The 17,042-nt window shown below is 37.3% G+C and overlaps 1 protein-coding gene across 2 annotated transcripts in view; it reads right to left on the reverse strand.

Annotated features, from left to right (window-relative positions):
* Positions 1 to 94: 94 nt before the first annotated feature.
* The window catches only part of LOC131951893 (FAS-associated factor 2), a 34,535-nt gene continuing 17,587 nt past the window's right edge, over positions 95 to 17,042 (reverse strand). For both annotated transcript variants that reach the window (XM_059314320.1, XM_059314330.1), the window contains exons 7-13: positions 6,255 to 6,346; positions 5,965 to 6,066; positions 3,911 to 3,989; positions 3,078 to 3,159; positions 1,690 to 1,779; positions 1,390 to 1,533; positions 95 to 1,103 (exon numbers count right to left, since the gene is read on the reverse strand). In XM_059314320.1, the coding sequence (XP_059170303.1) occupies positions 924 to 1,103; positions 1,390 to 1,533; positions 1,690 to 1,779; positions 3,078 to 3,159; positions 3,911 to 3,989; positions 5,965 to 6,066; positions 6,255 to 6,346 (769 nt within the window). In that variant the 3' untranslated portion in view covers positions 95 to 923. The remainder of the gene's footprint in view (positions 1,104 to 1,389; positions 1,534 to 1,689; positions 1,780 to 3,077; positions 3,160 to 3,910; positions 3,990 to 5,964; positions 6,067 to 6,254; positions 6,347 to 17,042) is intronic.

The raw sequence follows: 17,042 nt of genomic DNA on the forward strand, positions 1-17,042 counted from the left end.
GTGGAGAGATGACTAGAATAAATGTAGTGAGGTGTGGAGAGATGCATAAATGTAACATAAAACCCTAACAGTAATCAAAGACTCAACACTGAGAAATGATCACATCGTGAATATATTTTATTTTGTTTAAAAACAAATCTGGATATCTCTTTTAGCAGCTATTGCTTGTGCTGTTTCTTACCATAAAAACTCTTTACTTTAGCCATATTTTATGTCTGTCAAAACTATATTAGCCATGCTTCATTCTTCACAAAAATATTGTCATTAGCAGTGATTCATACTTTACAAAAAATGTGTCATTAACCAGCTTTGTAACTTAATTAGCTATGTTTGATATAGAAAAGAATAAGAAGAGGAATTATTAAGCTTATCAATTATTTTAAATCATTCAACATCCTACCATACATCAGACAGTGCATAAGCTAGAATTATTTTTTAAATCATACAAAATACTTTATATGCTACAATTTTTAAAAATCATACATCAGACACTTCATATGCTATAATTATTTAAAATCACTCAACAACCAATTATACAGGTTTTTTTAAAAAACAGAATTTGGACAGTCAAAAATCATATATTATCACTGCAGCAATCCTAACAAATAGAACATAGTAAACCTGCAAAAACTGCACCAAGTAGGAATATTTGTTTCTATCGTATCACCAAACTGACTTAAATCAGACTGTATGCTGATAGCTTGACAACCCAGTCAGACTGTATGCTGATAGCTTGACAACCCCAGTAGGAAAGTATTACAACCTTTATTCAAGTCAGAAATGACTGGACTAGTGTAGTATGTGGATAAGTGGCAGTAACTGGTCACATCAAACCACATTTAGTGGAACAACTACTTTATTACGTACTGCATAATTTTTAATCTTTAACCAATGATTGTCTGTTGCCATAGCAACCCTTAGTGTCATGCCTCATTGTCAAAGACAAAAAGCATTTCTGATTTGCCTAGACCCACCTCAGCAAAGGTTGGGGGATCACTATCTGAATCTTTTGGTTCACATGGTAATGTTCTTCGCGGGAAATTTGTGACTATTTGAAAATCATCTGGACAGTCTTTGTGACAGAACACATAATAGTAAAGCCACTGGGGAAGAAACATCAAACACATAGCAAGTGATATCAAACAGGTAGCAAGTCTGATCAAATTCATAACAAATCTACTTTTCAAACATTTAGTTAGGCTAGTCTAACCTTGGATTAAAATTTATCAAATGTTCATTAGTGTTAAGTGAGAAGATCAAGCCTGATTGAACAGTATGTAACGTACAAGGTTCAAGAATAGGTTTCAGGCAGCCTTAGTTTGAGAATAATGTTTGCCTGGGCATCTAACATCCATATTACGAATTGTAATGATCATAAGCTAAACATACCTTGAGAGAATGATGTCTATGAAAGCGCCTTTCAATCCTGCTACCATTTGGAATTTTCAGCATGATTCTAATAGAGTCAGGGTCAGAAACATCTGGTTCTGGGGGCAGCTGTTTCTCCAAGTCACTTTTTTTCTCTTCTCTTTCCTGAAATGGGACAGAACCTACTCAGTTGAAAAATCTAGCAAGAAATCAGACTTGACAGAAATCAGACTTGATTCAATAGATGTCAATTTCTGTGGCACAGAGTGGGCCTTGTGAGAAACAAGACGGAATTACGTCAGATAGTAGTTTACAACTTACCAAAAACTGCTGTTCGCGCTCTTCATTAGCACGCCTCCTTTGATTTTCTTCTTCCTCAAGTTTTTCCCTTTCCTCGCGTTTTTTTTTCTCCTAAATTATAATTGTAGCACAATTTATAGTGTGTAAACTCTAATGTATCAATATAACAAAGAGATGAATATATACATAGAAAATGTGTTGCTGCAGAGAAACCAGTGTAACATGGTGTGTTTTTAAAGAGAGCCCAATATCTAAATCTGATGTGATGTTACAGAGAGCCCAATATATAAATCTGATGTGATGTTACAGAGAGACCAATATGTAAATATCTGATATGTGTTGTTACAGAGATCCCAATATATAAATCTGATGTGTGTTGTTACAGAGAGCCCAATATCTAAATCTGATGTGATGTTACAGAGAGCCCAATATATAAATCTGATGTGTGTTGTTACAGAGAGCCCAATATATAAATCTGATGTGTGTTATTACAGAGAGCCCAATATATAAATCTGATGTGATGTTACAGAGAGCCCAATATATAAATCTGATGTGTGTTGTTACAGAGAGCCCAATATATAAATCTGATGTGTGTTGTTACAGAGAGCCCAATATATAAATCTGATGTGATGTTACAGAGAGCCCAATATATAAATCTGATGTGATGTTACAGAGAGACCAATATGTAAATATCTGATATGTGTTGTTACAGAGATCCCAATATATAAATCTGATGTGTGTTGTTACAGAGAGCCCAATATCTAAATCTGATGTGATGTTACAGAGAGCCCAATATATAAATCTGATGTGTGTTGTTACAGAGAGCCCAATATATAAATCTGATGTGTGTTATTACAGAGAGCCCAATATATAAATCTGATGTGATGTTACAGAGAGCCCAATATATAAATCTGATGTGTGTTGTTACAGAGAGCCCAATATATAAATCTGATGTGTGTTGTTACAGAGAGCCCAATATATAAATCTGATGTGATGTTACAGAGAGACCAATATGTAAATATCTGATATGTGTTGTTACAGAGATCCCAATATATAAATCTGATGTGTGTTATTACAAAGAGCCCAATATATAAATCTGATGTGTGTTGTTACAGAGAGACCAATATATAAATCTGATGTGATGTTACAGAGAGCCCAATATCTAAATCTGATGTGATGTTACAGAGAGCCCAATATATAAATCTGATGTGTGTTGTTACAAAGAGCCCAATATATAAATCTGATGTGATGTTACAGAGAGCCCAATATATAAATCTGATGTGATGTTACAGAGAGCCCAATATATAAATCTGATGTGTGTTGTTACAAAGAGCCCAATATATAAATCTGATGTGATGTTACAGAGAGCCCAATATATAAATCTGATGTGTTTAATAAAGAAAACAAACCTTTTCCTGGTCAGCCTTCAGTGACTCTAAATATGCCTCATCCTGTTGCTGGCGTAAAGATTGGTTGAAACTTCGCTCAGCTCTGTACGAATATAACAACATTGCAATGAGACTGCACAAGTGGTGAAATGTAAACTGCTATACACCAGCTCTTTCAACACAGAGCCAGGTGAGTACACCTATTCACCAAACCCATTTCAATAACAAATACTTTTCACCATGTCCCTCCCAAGTGTTGTCATTTAATAAAACCATGTCCACTATCCTTAATATAAAACTATTACTGTATTACTTAGGCATACATGGTACTGTATTTATACTTGTAATTTATGTAAGAGCCACATGACATTTAAACTCCTATTTTCTTCCATTTTGTGGCTGTTATCCTATCCCCTTTGCTAAATGTAATGAAATAAAATAAATAATGCGCAAGATTCAGAAGTTCATGTCACAAAATATTTCAGAAATATTTTACTAAGAAATCATTGAGTGATGAGTTTAAGAAACCATAAGACTATCAACATAGGCTCTCATTATCATTTTAAGAGAAACGAGGTGGGGGAGGGAGAGGGGGGGGGGGGGGTGTGTGAATGCTTAAAGAAGAAACCTTCACCCTGCAGATACTCGTTTTATATTTTTGTCACACCATTTTCCTCTACCTTCTGAATACACCCAAAGTTCCATTGCCCACGCAACCATTACACCGTTTGAGAACATCAGATCTAAATCACAACACTAAGTCATGGTAAGTTGCCTAATGTCAAAAAAAAATTGAGTGTGCTATCTATCTATTATGTCCTTTAGTGCTACCTTGTTTATGTGTAACCCTTTACCTTTCTGCTCTTGCTGCAACTAAAGAAGTTTCATTTTCAGCCATAACTTGTTCAAGTCTGTCAATCAGTTCTTGTGTACCTAGAGTAAGAGAGAAACTTTTCATTTCATATGGGTCAACTAATAGTTCACTCAACCTGATATACATGTCATTTGACAATTAAAAGGGGAACAGGGCATTACCCCCACCCCCCCCCCCCCCCCCCGAGTAGGAAATTACCCCCCCCCCCCCCTCCCCCGACACAGATTTAAGTACAGCTAGGGTTAGGGCTATGGTTAGGGTTATGGTTGGGGCTATGGCTAAGGTTAGGGCTAGATTTAGGATAAATTAAGGTTAGTTTTATGGTCAGGGTTACTGTTATGGTAAAGGCTAGTTTTGTTTTTGTGTTTTTAGGCTGAGGTGAATGCTTAGGTTTTGGTCTTTTTCTGAAGGTTAGGATTAAGGTAATATATAGGTATAGAATTTAAGTTAGAGTTAGGATTCTAACTTGAGGGGGAAAGGGTAATTGACAGGGGGGTAATTGCTCCAGGGGGTAAATACAGGATGGGTGGGGATGGGGGTTGTAATGTCCTGTAGCCCCTAATAGTTCACTCATCAAAATTTGAAAGAAGGCAGAGAATTAGATCTTTTACTTATGTGAAATTTTGTCTATCTATCTGAAAGTACTCAAGTTACAGGCTTTTGAAATTGCTGAAAAGTTGATACAGAACTACACATTTAATTTATGTATATATGAAATTTCATCAACCTAGCTGTAATGGTACTCAAATTATCGCGTTCACAGACATACACACACAAAAACATATGGACAAGATTGCAAAACTAAGTTTTCCCGACTCAGGGAAATGTAAAACGGTGAGATTTGTGAACATCGAGATTTAAGAAAATCTCGATTTCCATTTTTTGAACTATTACAAAACTTCCTCTTTACTTCGTATACAACAAAGTAAAAAAGGACATTATTCTCTACATTAATACTTCTTTTACAGTTCTACACATAGTTCAGATGCTCTCATCTAACGGAACAGACAAACAAACAAAAAATAAACATACAAACTTTTGACTTAAAGCGTAATATAGATATAGATTTAAGACTCACATAAGTAAGTAGACATTTTTTTAAAAAGAATTTATGTCCTCAAACGCTTCAAAAGAACTATATTCATTTTTAGAAGCAGATTTTTATATTTTAATTAACTAAGATGTTACTTTGAATTTTAGAGCAAGATCAACTTTGTAATACATTATGTGTATTTAATCAGGAAAATTTTAAGTGTGCAACAGAAAATGTGTCTAGATAAGTGGCATGTGGAAAAAGTTTGTTTTAAAGCATCACACCTTTAACATACTAAATTAGATAAACAAGCCGACCCGCGATGTAGCCGCTATTTAGTTGTTTAATTTTCCACTTAGACGCTACCAATGCTGTAAATGAAAATATTTTGGTTTAAAGCACTATCAGTAGCTTGTGAAGGTCGATTATCAACAATCCCTTCCCCCTCCCCACTTGAAAGCAGTCGTCTGTGACTACAGTTTACAGTCGAAATGAAAAACAATTAAAGCAGAACTTTTTATTATTTCCCCTTTGTTTAAAAACTAAATTATCTGCCCCAAATAGCTGTCACTGATTCGACCCGGTTCTACGATTGTAAACTTTGACGTGAACCACAGCTCACCAGACTGGTGGGGTGGGGCCAGTAGCGATATGCCTAGAGAACAGGGTAGGAACTGCTTAGCCCTGACGTGGTGGTGCCTCGCATGGTCCCCATGGAGAAAATTATATATATAGATACTGCATAAAAATTAATACTTTAAAATTGCATGATCTGTAAAAAACAAATTGTACCCCCAAAAAATAAATTCAGTAACAAAAACTGATTTTCCATCCTGTCTATAACTTTTGAAAGCATGATACACTAGTTAGCTATACATTTGGTAGTTAAGTCATTTACCCCAAGTGTCAATGACTTAGCTACCAAATGTATAGCTAACTAAAAGCTGTCAAATATGCTGCCTTATTTGTAAAATCAACAAATATCCAAAATAAAGAGTTACCTGTGATGCTCCCCTCTATGCGAGCCACAACACTCATTCTATTCTCTCTCAGCACTATGACAGCTAAAAAAGGGTAGGCGTGTTCCCTCAAGGCTTGTGATACTGAAATAACATTTCATTCTCAAAATAGAACAGGAATGGTATGATCAGATCATTTAGGTGTAATATGATCATTTGGGTATAAAAAGATCATTAAGGTGCCATAAGATCATTTAAGTATGATATGATCATTTAAATATGCAAATAGTGGTCAATGCAGGTAACACAAGAAAGCTAAATGAATGCCTCACCCCTATAGCCTTCAGGACTACTGGTGTTACAGGCCCAGAACAACATACTGCTATTGACAAAAGTTATTAAATTATCACTGCATAGAACCTCCCTGGAAAGAAAACAGATTTGAATAAAAATAACTTGCATTGCCATTACAATTTATCTATAAAGTTGTACTTTAAATAGAGAACCAAAAATGCTACATCCTTGCATGCAATGCATTGGATTGTTAACAAATACAAGACTGAAGTCTTATGTACTGCCTAAATTTTTTGGTTGTCTGCAAAGTTTCCAGCTGCTCGCAAATTGACAAAAGAACAAAGAAAATAATGTTTACTTCCACATTTTTAAACTAGGTATACCTACTCAATGTCAAATAATATACTCTTTTAGTCTGCTGGAATGAAATAAAATTACAACGGTAGAGTAAATAAAATTAATTTATTAAATTTTGAAGGTAGGGGAGATAATATAAAAGGGAAATACTTTGATATCCAAGTTTATATTTAACTAGCGTGCCATACGTGTGTTGCTGCGGACTCAGAAGTAAGTCTGAAGAAACATTTTTGCTTGCACTGTATTTCTTGGATCATATTAATTATTTGTTGGTCATGGGTTTGCCCACACTATCACCCAGCACACCAGCGTGCTGTATGAAAGCCTAGAGTATAGGTTAATCACTCTCCGTAATAAGGTAGAACACACTTCGGCAACTGCTCAGGTGACAAGGACGTAGAGGAGCACTCTCGGGAGCCTGCGGTTACACGAACGCAGGGGCACCACTTACAGCCCCTGGCTCGGTTTAATCATTGAATGTCTAGTGCCACAAAGTTAATAATGTAGGATGCTCTTTAAAACTATCATAGGCACCATATAACTCACAGGATAGCCCGGGGTGCCAAATCGCACCCTGCCGACGTCGACGCTTGATTAAGTTTAGTGAACAACTATAATATACCATCTTATCCATAGGCTATCGCACTGTTTAAAATTAACATGGGCCCCATACCGCTCGGATTAAAGGTGTAGTAATGCATACAGAACAAACAAACAGATATAAATTTCCATTTATCTATTTTTTTATGCTAAGGGTCAAGATTTAGTGAGGTTGAAGGTTTAATAATAAGTTTATTATTTTCCTTAAGTTCCTTAAGTTGGCACAGAGCTTTATGGTAACTAATAGCGTTGTCTTAGCAGTACGTATTTGTTTTTAAAAATTCTTGCTGATTTTTCTATAATAATTTAAGTGTCATGATTAAATAAATGTTTGGAAAATATTATATTTGCCATGACTAACGTTTAGGATTTTATGGCTCAACTATTATGAAAACCACTAACACAGACATGCCTACCCGTCAGCCAAATGTAGGAACAGTCATGCCTAAAAAGAGGAATTTGAAGACAAAAAGAGGAACATATGCCCCGACGTTAATTACTGTCAAAAAAAAAAATTACTAAAGAAGTCTAATGACATTAGTTAGAAGGCTTCTAGTTATATATTACTAGTCTCTAGTAGGCCAATCGATTCAACGCTTCAAGGTTTGTCATTTTTGTGGCATCTCACGGCTCATGCGCTTACTAAAATGGCAAGCAGTTTCGCTTTCACTAAATGGTAGAGGGATAAAACTATTGATTACGATGTTTACGCTTTCTTCATTGATGATCATTTTTATTATTTATTAAACTAAATTATGAATTATTGGTCAGACTGCAGGCTTTGTAAATACTTACCCTTTATCAATTTTCAAAAGCATAGCATGCTGATTGTGTATAAATAGTCATAAAACACAGAAATATTAAGTTCCAATTGCGATGTGCCACACCCAGGCCACACCCCCTCAAGAAAGCATGTGTTTATTAAGCTGTTTATCACACTTTACTACAGTAATTAAAATTAATTTTCAATTTTTTTTTACTTATTTGGGTAAGATTAAGCACATTTTTACAAATAATAAAAAAAAAAAACAATAGTAAATTCTGTTTTAATGAAGGTCATAGGTCAAGTATTTTTTCCTTCAGTCAAGTTCAGTGGAGGGTGCCATATGCTGACCTGACTTTGAATTTTTTTCCCATAATAATGACTTTGCACAGAAAGTTAAAATATGCTAAATTGGCTTAGTTTAGTAATGTGCTAGCTATTATTGATAAATTTTTAATAGAAAAATCTTTCTGAAATTCTCATCAAATAGCCTAGTCTCTAGGCTACATTTAAATACTGCTTAAATGGCAGCTTACATTTTTAGCGCAATTTCCATTCTGGAGAATTGCGATTATTAACTCGTCATTTCTGGGAATGGATGGATGTGTGTCCGCAGCTTTAAGTCGTATCTCCTCCTCAACGAAGCAATATCGAGGACTAGTTCCAAAAGCAAATATGTTAAGCAAGTTCCAAGGATGATTGTGGGCTAAAATAATTCCCGGAATTCCTTCCTGGATTTCCCGGAAAAGCCAAAAAACCTTGAACAAATGCAGTTTTTGCTCCATATCTCGGCAACCAGACCACTTAGCGACTTGAAACATATACCAATCGATTCCTGCCATAATTTAGACCAAATATTGCCGAAGAAAGTTTGGTCACAAAATATTTTTTAAAATTATTTAAACTGAGCATCTTGTAGGCCTAGGATGATATTTTAAACTGAGCATCGTGTAGGCCTACTAGAAGAAGCGAAGCGGTGAAGTTCCAAACCAAGCACACCGGCTCAGGCAGTCGCTAGTGAGAGGTAACGTCTACTTGACGCATGTTAATTAAGGAAATTGCGCTTAAATTGTCACTAGACTTTTTATTAATTTGTTTTTAAAAAGTTAACCAGTAACCTGAGCTCCTCTTCTCCCCAAAAGTAAAAACTAGATTGTCCACATTATTTGTAGGTAGATCTAGTACTAGTATTAGATGATACTTATAAATATTGAAAGTAAACTAGGAAACGTATGCCAAAGGGAGATAATCATTTTTCCCTGCCTTTTTTTCAATTTGATTTATTACTTTTCTTTAATAATTATTTTTACCAGAAAAAAAAAAACGGGACAAACTTTGACAAAAATGGGACGGCGGAACAGGAAACGCTTTTTTTTTTAAAAAGTGGAACAATTCCGCTTTTGGCGGGACGGTAGGCATGTCTTTTAACATAAATACAATAGTTAGGATAATACAGTTACATTAAAGGCGTTGTTCACAGAGTAAGTAAGTAAAATGTCCTTTCAAACCTGACAGTCCATGGGGCAGGTGAAGTAGAGTTCACATGTTTCAGTGACCTAGGCATAAGAAGGGATAATGTGGTAAACACTATGCCCAGCCGCCTTTATTTTCCCACAGGTACCTATCAGAGCTGGGTGGACTGAGGGATATTCTACTGATATAGACTTCACTTTAAATGCTAGGTTTACAATTAAGGTAAATGCTAAAACAAAAATTGCAAAATTAAGTTCTTCTGACTCAGGGAGGCCTAAAACGTCATGATTTGTGAAAATCTTGAATTTGATTTTTTGCACGATTTTAATACTTCCTCTTTACTCTGTATACGAGAAAGTAAAAACAGACCTATTGATCAAGTCTCACCAAAATTAATAAAGGTTTTGGCAATCTAAACTTTAGCAAAGTCTAGTGAACATTTTCTTTTGTCATATAACAATAATAAACTGTTTCAGTACTGTCAAATGCTTGAAAACTAAGGCAATAATACTGGCATATCAAATATTTGTTAAGGACAAGGCTAGTAGGGAAGGGATGAGTATATCAGGAAAGTAAATCAATGGATGGTGGGTCTCAGGGTTAGGGTGAAGGGATGAGTATATAAGGAAAGTAACTCAATGGATGGTGGGTCTCTGGTTTAGGGTGAAGGGATGAGTATATAAGGAAAGTAACTCAATGGATGGTTGGTCTCTGGTTTAGGGTGAAGGGATGAGTATATAAGGAAAGTAAATCAATGGATGGTGGGTGTCTGGTTTAGGGTGAAGGGATGAGTATATAAGGAAAGTAAATCAATGGATGGTGGGTGTCAGGGTGAAGGGATGAGTATATAAGGAAAGTAAATCAATGGATGGTGGGTGTCAGGGTTAGGGTGAAGGGATGAGTATATAAGGAAAGTAAATCAATGGATGGTGGGTGTCAGGGTGAAGGGATGAGTATATAAGGAAAGTAAATCAATGGATGGTGGGTGTCAGGGTGAAGGGATGAGTATATAAGGAAAGTAAATCAATGGATGGTGGGTGTCAGGGTGAAGGGATGAGTATATAAGGAAAGTAAATCAATGGATGGTGGGTCTCTGGTTTAGGGTGAAGGGATGAGTATATAAGGAAAGTAAATCAATGGATGGTGGGTCTCTGGTTTAGGGTGAAGAGATGAGTATATAAGGAAAGTAAATCAATGGATGGTGGGTGTCAGGGTGAAGGGATGAGTATATAAGGAAAGTAAATCAATGGATGGTGGGTGTCTGGTTTAGGGTGAAATGATGAGTATATAAGGAAAGTAAATCAATGGATGGTGGGTGTCTGGTTTAGGGTGAAGGGATGAGTATATAAGGAAAGTAAATCAATGGATGGTGGGTGTCAGGGTGAAGGGATGAGTATATAAGGAAAGTAAATCAATGGATGGTGGGTCTCTGGTTTAGGGTTAAGGGATGAGTATATAAGGAAAGTAAATCAATGGATGATGGGTGTCTGGGTTAGGGTGAAGAGATGAGTATATAAGGAAAGTAAATCAATGGATGGTGGGTGTCAGGGTGAAGGGATGAGTATATAAGGAAAGTAAATCAATGGATGGTGGGTCTCTGGTTTAGGGTTAAGGGATGAGTATATAAGGAAAGTAAATCAATGGATGGTGGGTGTCTGGGTGAAGAGATGAGTATATAAGGAAAGTAACTCAATGGATGGTGGGTCTCTGGGTTAGGGTGAAGGGATGAGTATATAAGGAAAGTAAATCAATGGATGGTGGGTGTCAGGGTGAAGGGATGAGTATATAAGGAAAGTAAATCAATGGATGGTGGGTGTCAGGGTGAAGGGATGAGTATATAAGGAAAGTAAATCAATGGATGGTGGGTCTCTGGGTTAGGGTGAAGGGATGAGTATATAAGGAAAGTAAATCAATGGATGGTGGGTCTCTGGGTTAGGGTGAAGGGATGAGTATATAAGGAAAGTAAATCAATGGATGGTGGGTGTCTGGGTGAAGAGATGAGTATATAAGGAAAGTAAATCAATGGATGGTGGGTCTCTGGTTTAGGGTGAAGGGATGAGTATATAAGGAAAGTAAATCAATGGATGGTGGGTGTCTGGGTTAGGGTGAAGTGATGAGTATATAAGGAAAGTAAATCAATGGATGGTGGGTCTCTGGTTTAGGGTGAAGGGATGAGTATATAAGGAAAGTAACTCAATGGATGGTGGGTGTCAGGGTTAAGGGATGAGTATATAAGGAAAGTAAATCAATGGATGGTGGGTCTCTGGTTTAGGGTGAAGGGATGAGTATATAAGGAAAGTAAATCAATGGATGGTGGGTCTCTGGTTTAGGGTGAAGGGATGAGTATATAAGGAAAGTAAATCAATGGATGGTGGGTCTCTGGTTTAGGGTGAAGGGATGAGTATCAGGGATGTGACCAGACCAGGAAAAAAAATTAGGAAATTTTCTTCGGATAATAACTCAATATGTTTTATCTACTTTTTATCGCAGTTAATCAGCTTCATACTGTTATTGTACTAATTAATTGTTTAATGAAGTTAATATTTTAAATACAAGAAGTTTATGTTACTCTAAAATAACATTGAAAGTCTTGTCTAATTGCAATTTAATGTTTACCTTATAAACAACTTTTTAAAAACTACAATGTAACAAAAGTAGCAATTAAGTTTTATTTTACCATGAAGCTAATTTAAACTGTACTAATCTAGTGTAGATTCTAGATGTACTCCTGTTTTCAATTTTTTAATAGGGGGCCTAATGCCTAATATATATTCTTTTAAAGATTGGATTGGTAAAAATATTTGTCTTCAACTGTAAAGAGCATAGATTTAGATTAGTTATGATTTGAAAGTTTTAGGTTCATGTGATGGAACAATGAAATGGACCAGGTTAGCTAAAATTAGAAAGGGTCTGATGTGTGAACCAAAGTTAATCATTTTGATAGCCAAGCCACATCAATATTTATGTTTTTTTGGAATAAATGTAAATTGTCAGTGTTAGAGGTCATCTACGTTTTTTGACGATATTTACCTCCCCTCTCTACTACAAAAGCCAGACCCCCCCCCTTATAATGACGTCACACCTCAGCCAACAAATGCTTCCCCCCCCCTCCTCAAAATTAATTTTTTTTTAAGCATCGATTTTTTTCTAAAATATTGACTGAGGTCGACCAACAAAGGGTATTTTATTCAATTTCTATTACAATGTTTTACAACAGTTTTCTAATAGCGGCTAAAATACAGTTGTTTCTAACATTACTTTTTTAAAAATACAAAAATATGACGTTACACTATCTTACGAGTGTGACGTTATTTATGGAAGACCCCTTATTAAAAATTTAAAAACAGTCTGAACGTATTTTTTCTTCCACAAACAAGACACGGTCGTAGTCACGTTGAGTTTAGTATTTTTTTTTTTAATCTGTAGGCCTACGAAGCGAAGCATACGTATTGCAGGAACAGCTATTTGAAATTGGGTGTGACGTCATTTTTTTTCCCACAAGCAGTACCGAACACGTACTTGGGGTCAAGGTGTGGTCACAAGAGCCACCGTTGCTACGATGTGGGGCGGGTTAGTCTAGTCCTCATAGTCACCTTTTGCAAGGATTTCAATATTAATTTGAGATTGCGAAATAAAATAGAAGCAGAAGGAAACTCTAGGTTTAGGCGGGTTAAAATACCGATAGGTAAATTAGGCTATATCGATAGCTAGATTACCAGGCTTAAGAGATGTAAGTTTCATTTAAATAACTTCATTATTTTAGATTACCTTTTCCCGTGTCTTTGATTAATAGTTAACTGAAAATATCAGCGGAAAATTTGGACTAAAAAAGAGTGCATTGAAAAATTCGAAAGTCCGCCGAAATTCCGAATCTTAATCTACATTTAATCTTGATCTAGCACCGTCAGACCTAGCGCAATCGACCAGTAAAAAAGAAATGCGCATATTCGAGTGTCCGTTTGACCTAAGTACAGTAGTTGTCGATTTAAATTTACATACGAATAAGAGGAATGAGCATGTCGGCCCTTTCCGTAAAAGACATTTCCGTTTTTTTTCCTAATTTTTAAAACTTCGTAAAAAATCGACAAAAATTGAAAGTCGGCGGAAAAATTCGGCGAAAATTAAATCAGCGGAGGAAAATCGCAACTGAATCGGAAAAATCGGATTTCCGCTAAAATTCGGAAAAGTCACATCCCTGGAGTATATAAGGAAAGTAAATCAATGGATGGTGGGTGTCTGGGTTAGGGTGAAGGGATGAGTATATAAGGAAAGTAAATCAATGGATGGTGGGTCTCTGGTTTAGGGTGAAGGGATGAGTATATAAGGAAAGTAACTCAATGGATGGTGGGTGTCAGGGTGAAGGGATGAGTATATAAGGAAAGTAAATCAATGGATGGTGGGTCTCTGGGTTAGGGTGAAGGGATGAGTATATAAGGAAAGTAAATCAATGGATGGTGGGTGTCTGGTTTAGGGTGAAGGGATGAGTATATAAGGAAAGTAAATCAATGGATGGTGGGTGTCAGGGTGAAGGGATGAGTATATAAGGAAAGTAAATCAATGGATGGTGGGTCTCTGGGTTAGGGTGAAGGGATGAGTATATAAGGAAAGTAAATCAATGGATGGTGGGTGTCAGGGTGAAGGGATGAGTATATAAGGAAAGTAAATCAATGGATGGTGGGTCTCTGGGTTAGGGTGAAGGGATGAGTATATAAGGAAAGTAAATCAATGGATGGTGGGTGTCTGGGTTAGGGTGAAGGGATGAGTATATAAGGAAAGTAAATCAATGGATGGTGGGTGTCAGGGTGAAGGGATGAGTATATAAGGAAAGTAAATCAATGGATGGTGGGTGTCAGGGTGAAGGGATGAGTATATAAGGAAAGTAAATCAATGGATGGTGGGTGTCTGGTTTAGGGTGAAGGGATGAGTATATAAGGAAAGTAAATCAATGGATGGTGGGTGTCTGGGTTAGGGTGAAGGGATGAGTATATAAGGAAAGTAAATCAATGGATGGTGGGTGTCAGGGTTAGGGTGAAGGGATGAGTATATAAGGAAAGTAACTCAATGGATGGTGGGTGTCTGGTTTAGGGTGAAGGGATGAGTATATAAGGAAAGTAAATCAATGGATGGTGGGTGTCTGGGTGAAGGGATGAGTATATAAGGAAAGTAACTCAATGGATGGTGGGTGTCAGGGTTAGGGTGAAGGGATGAGTATATAAGGAAAGTAACTCAATGGATGGTGGGTGTCTGGGTTAGGGTGAAGGGATGAGTATATAAGGAAAGTAAATCAATGGATGGTGGGTGTCAGGGTGAAGGGATGAGTATATAAGGAAAGTAAATCAATGGATGGTGGGTGTCAGGGTTAGGGTGAAGGGATGAGTATATAAGGAAAGTAAATCAATGGATGGTGGGTGTCTGGGTGAAGAGATGAGTATATAAGGAAAGTAAATCAGTGGATGGTGGGTGTCAGGGTTAGGGTGAAGGGATGAGTATATAAGGAAAGTAAATCAATGGATGGTGGGTGTCTGGGTGAAGGGATGAGTATATAAGGAAAGTAAATCAATGGATGGTGGGTCTCTGGTTTAGGGTGAAGGGATGAGTATATAAGGAAAGTAAATCAATGGATGGTGGGTCTCTGGTTTAGGGTGAAGGGATGAGTATATAAGGAAAGTAAATCAATGGATGGTGGGTGTCAGGGTGAAGGGATGAGTATATAAGGAAAGTAAATCAATGGATGGTGGGTCTCTGGGTTAGGGTGAAGGGATGAATATATAAGGAAAGTAAATCAATGGATGGTGGGTGTCAGGGTGAAGGGATGAGTATATAAGGAAAGTAAATCAATGGATGGTGGGTCTCTGGGTTAGGGTGAAGGGATGAGTATATAAGGAAAGTAAATCAATGGATGGTGGGTGTCTGGGTTAGGGTGAAGGGATGAGTATATAAGGAAAGTAAATCAATGGATGGTGGGTGTCAGGGTGAAGGGATGAGTATATAAGGAAAGTAAATCAATGGATGGTGGGTGTCAGGGTGAAGGGATGAGTATATAAGGAAAGTAAATCAATGGATGGTGGGTGTCAGGGTGAAGGGATGAGTATATAAGGAAAGTAAATCAATGGATGGTGGGTGTCTGGTTTAGGGTGAAGGGATGAGTATATCAGGAAAGTAAATCAATGGATGGTGGGTGTCAGGGTTAGGGTGAAGGGTTGAGTATATAAGGAAAGTAAATCAATGGATGGTGGGTGTCTGGGTTAGGGTGAAGGGATGAGTATATAAGGAAAGTAAATCAATGGATGGTGGGTGTCAGGGTTAGGGTGAAGGGATGAGTATATAAGGAAAGTAACTCAATGGATGGTGGGTGTCTGGTTTAGGGTGAAGGGATGAGTATATAAGGAAAGTAAATCAATGGATGGTGGGTGTCTGGGTGAAGGGATGAGTATATAAGGAAAGTAACTCAATGGATGGTGGGTGTCAGGGTTAGGGTGAAGGGATGAGTATATAAGGAAAGTAACTCAATGGATGGTGGGTGTCTGGGTTAGGGTGAAGGGATGAGTATATAAGGAAAGTAAATCAATGGATGGTGGGTGTCAGGGTGAAGGGATGAGTATATCAGGAAAGTAAATCAATGGATGGTGGGTGTCAGGGTGAAGGGATGAGTATATAAGGAAAGTAAATCAATGGATGGTGGGTCTCTGGGTTAGGGTGAAGGGATGAGTATATAAGGAAAGTAAATCAATGGATGGTGGGTGTCTGGGTGAAGAGATGAGTATATCAGGAAAGTAAATCAATGGATGGTGGGTGTCAGGGTGAAGGGATGAGTATATAAGGAAAGTAAATCAATGGATGGTGGGTGTCTGGTTTAGGGTGAAGGGATGAGTATATAAGGAAAGTAAAACAGTGGATGGTGGGTGTCAGGGTTAGGGTGAAGGGATGAGTATATAAGGAAAGTAAATCAATGGATGGTGGGTCTCTGGTTTAGGGTGAAGGGATGAGTATATAAGGAAAGTAAATCAATGGATGGTGGGTGTCAGGGTGAAGGGATGAGTATATAAGGAAAGTAAATCAATGGATGGTGGGTGTCAGGGTGAAGGGATGAGTATATAAGGAAAGTAAATCAGTGGATGGTGGGTGTCAGGGTTAGGGTGAAGGGATGAGTATATAAGGAAAGTAAATCAATGGATGGTGGGTCTCTGGTTTAGGGTGAAGGGATGAGTATATAAGGAAAGTAAATCAATGGATGGTGGGTGTCAGGGTGAAGGGATGAGTATATAAGGAAAGTAAATCAATGGATGGTGGGTGTCAGGGTGAAGGGATGAGTATATAAGGAAAGTAAATCAATGGATGGTGGGTCTCTGGTTTAGGGTGAAGGGATGAGTATATAAGGAAAGTAAATCAGTGGATGGTGGGTGTCAGGGTTAGGGTGAAGGGATGAGTATATAAGGAAAGTAAATCAATGGATGGTGGGTGTCTGGGTGAAGGGATGAGTATATAAGGAAAGTAAATCAATGGATGGTGGGTGTCAGGGTTAGGGTGAAGGGATGAGTATATAAGGAAAGTAAATCAATGGATGGTGGGTGTCAGGGTGAAGGGATGAGTATATAAGGAAAGTAACTCAATGGATGGTGGGTCTCTGGTTTAG

The sequence above is a fragment of the Physella acuta genome, unplaced genomic scaffold (genome assembly GCF_028476545.2).
Source record: "Physella acuta isolate Inbredline_101_S28 unplaced genomic scaffold, ASM2847654v3 ptg000067l, whole genome shotgun sequence".
NCBI lineage: Eukaryota > Metazoa > Mollusca > Gastropoda > Physidae > Physella > Physella acuta.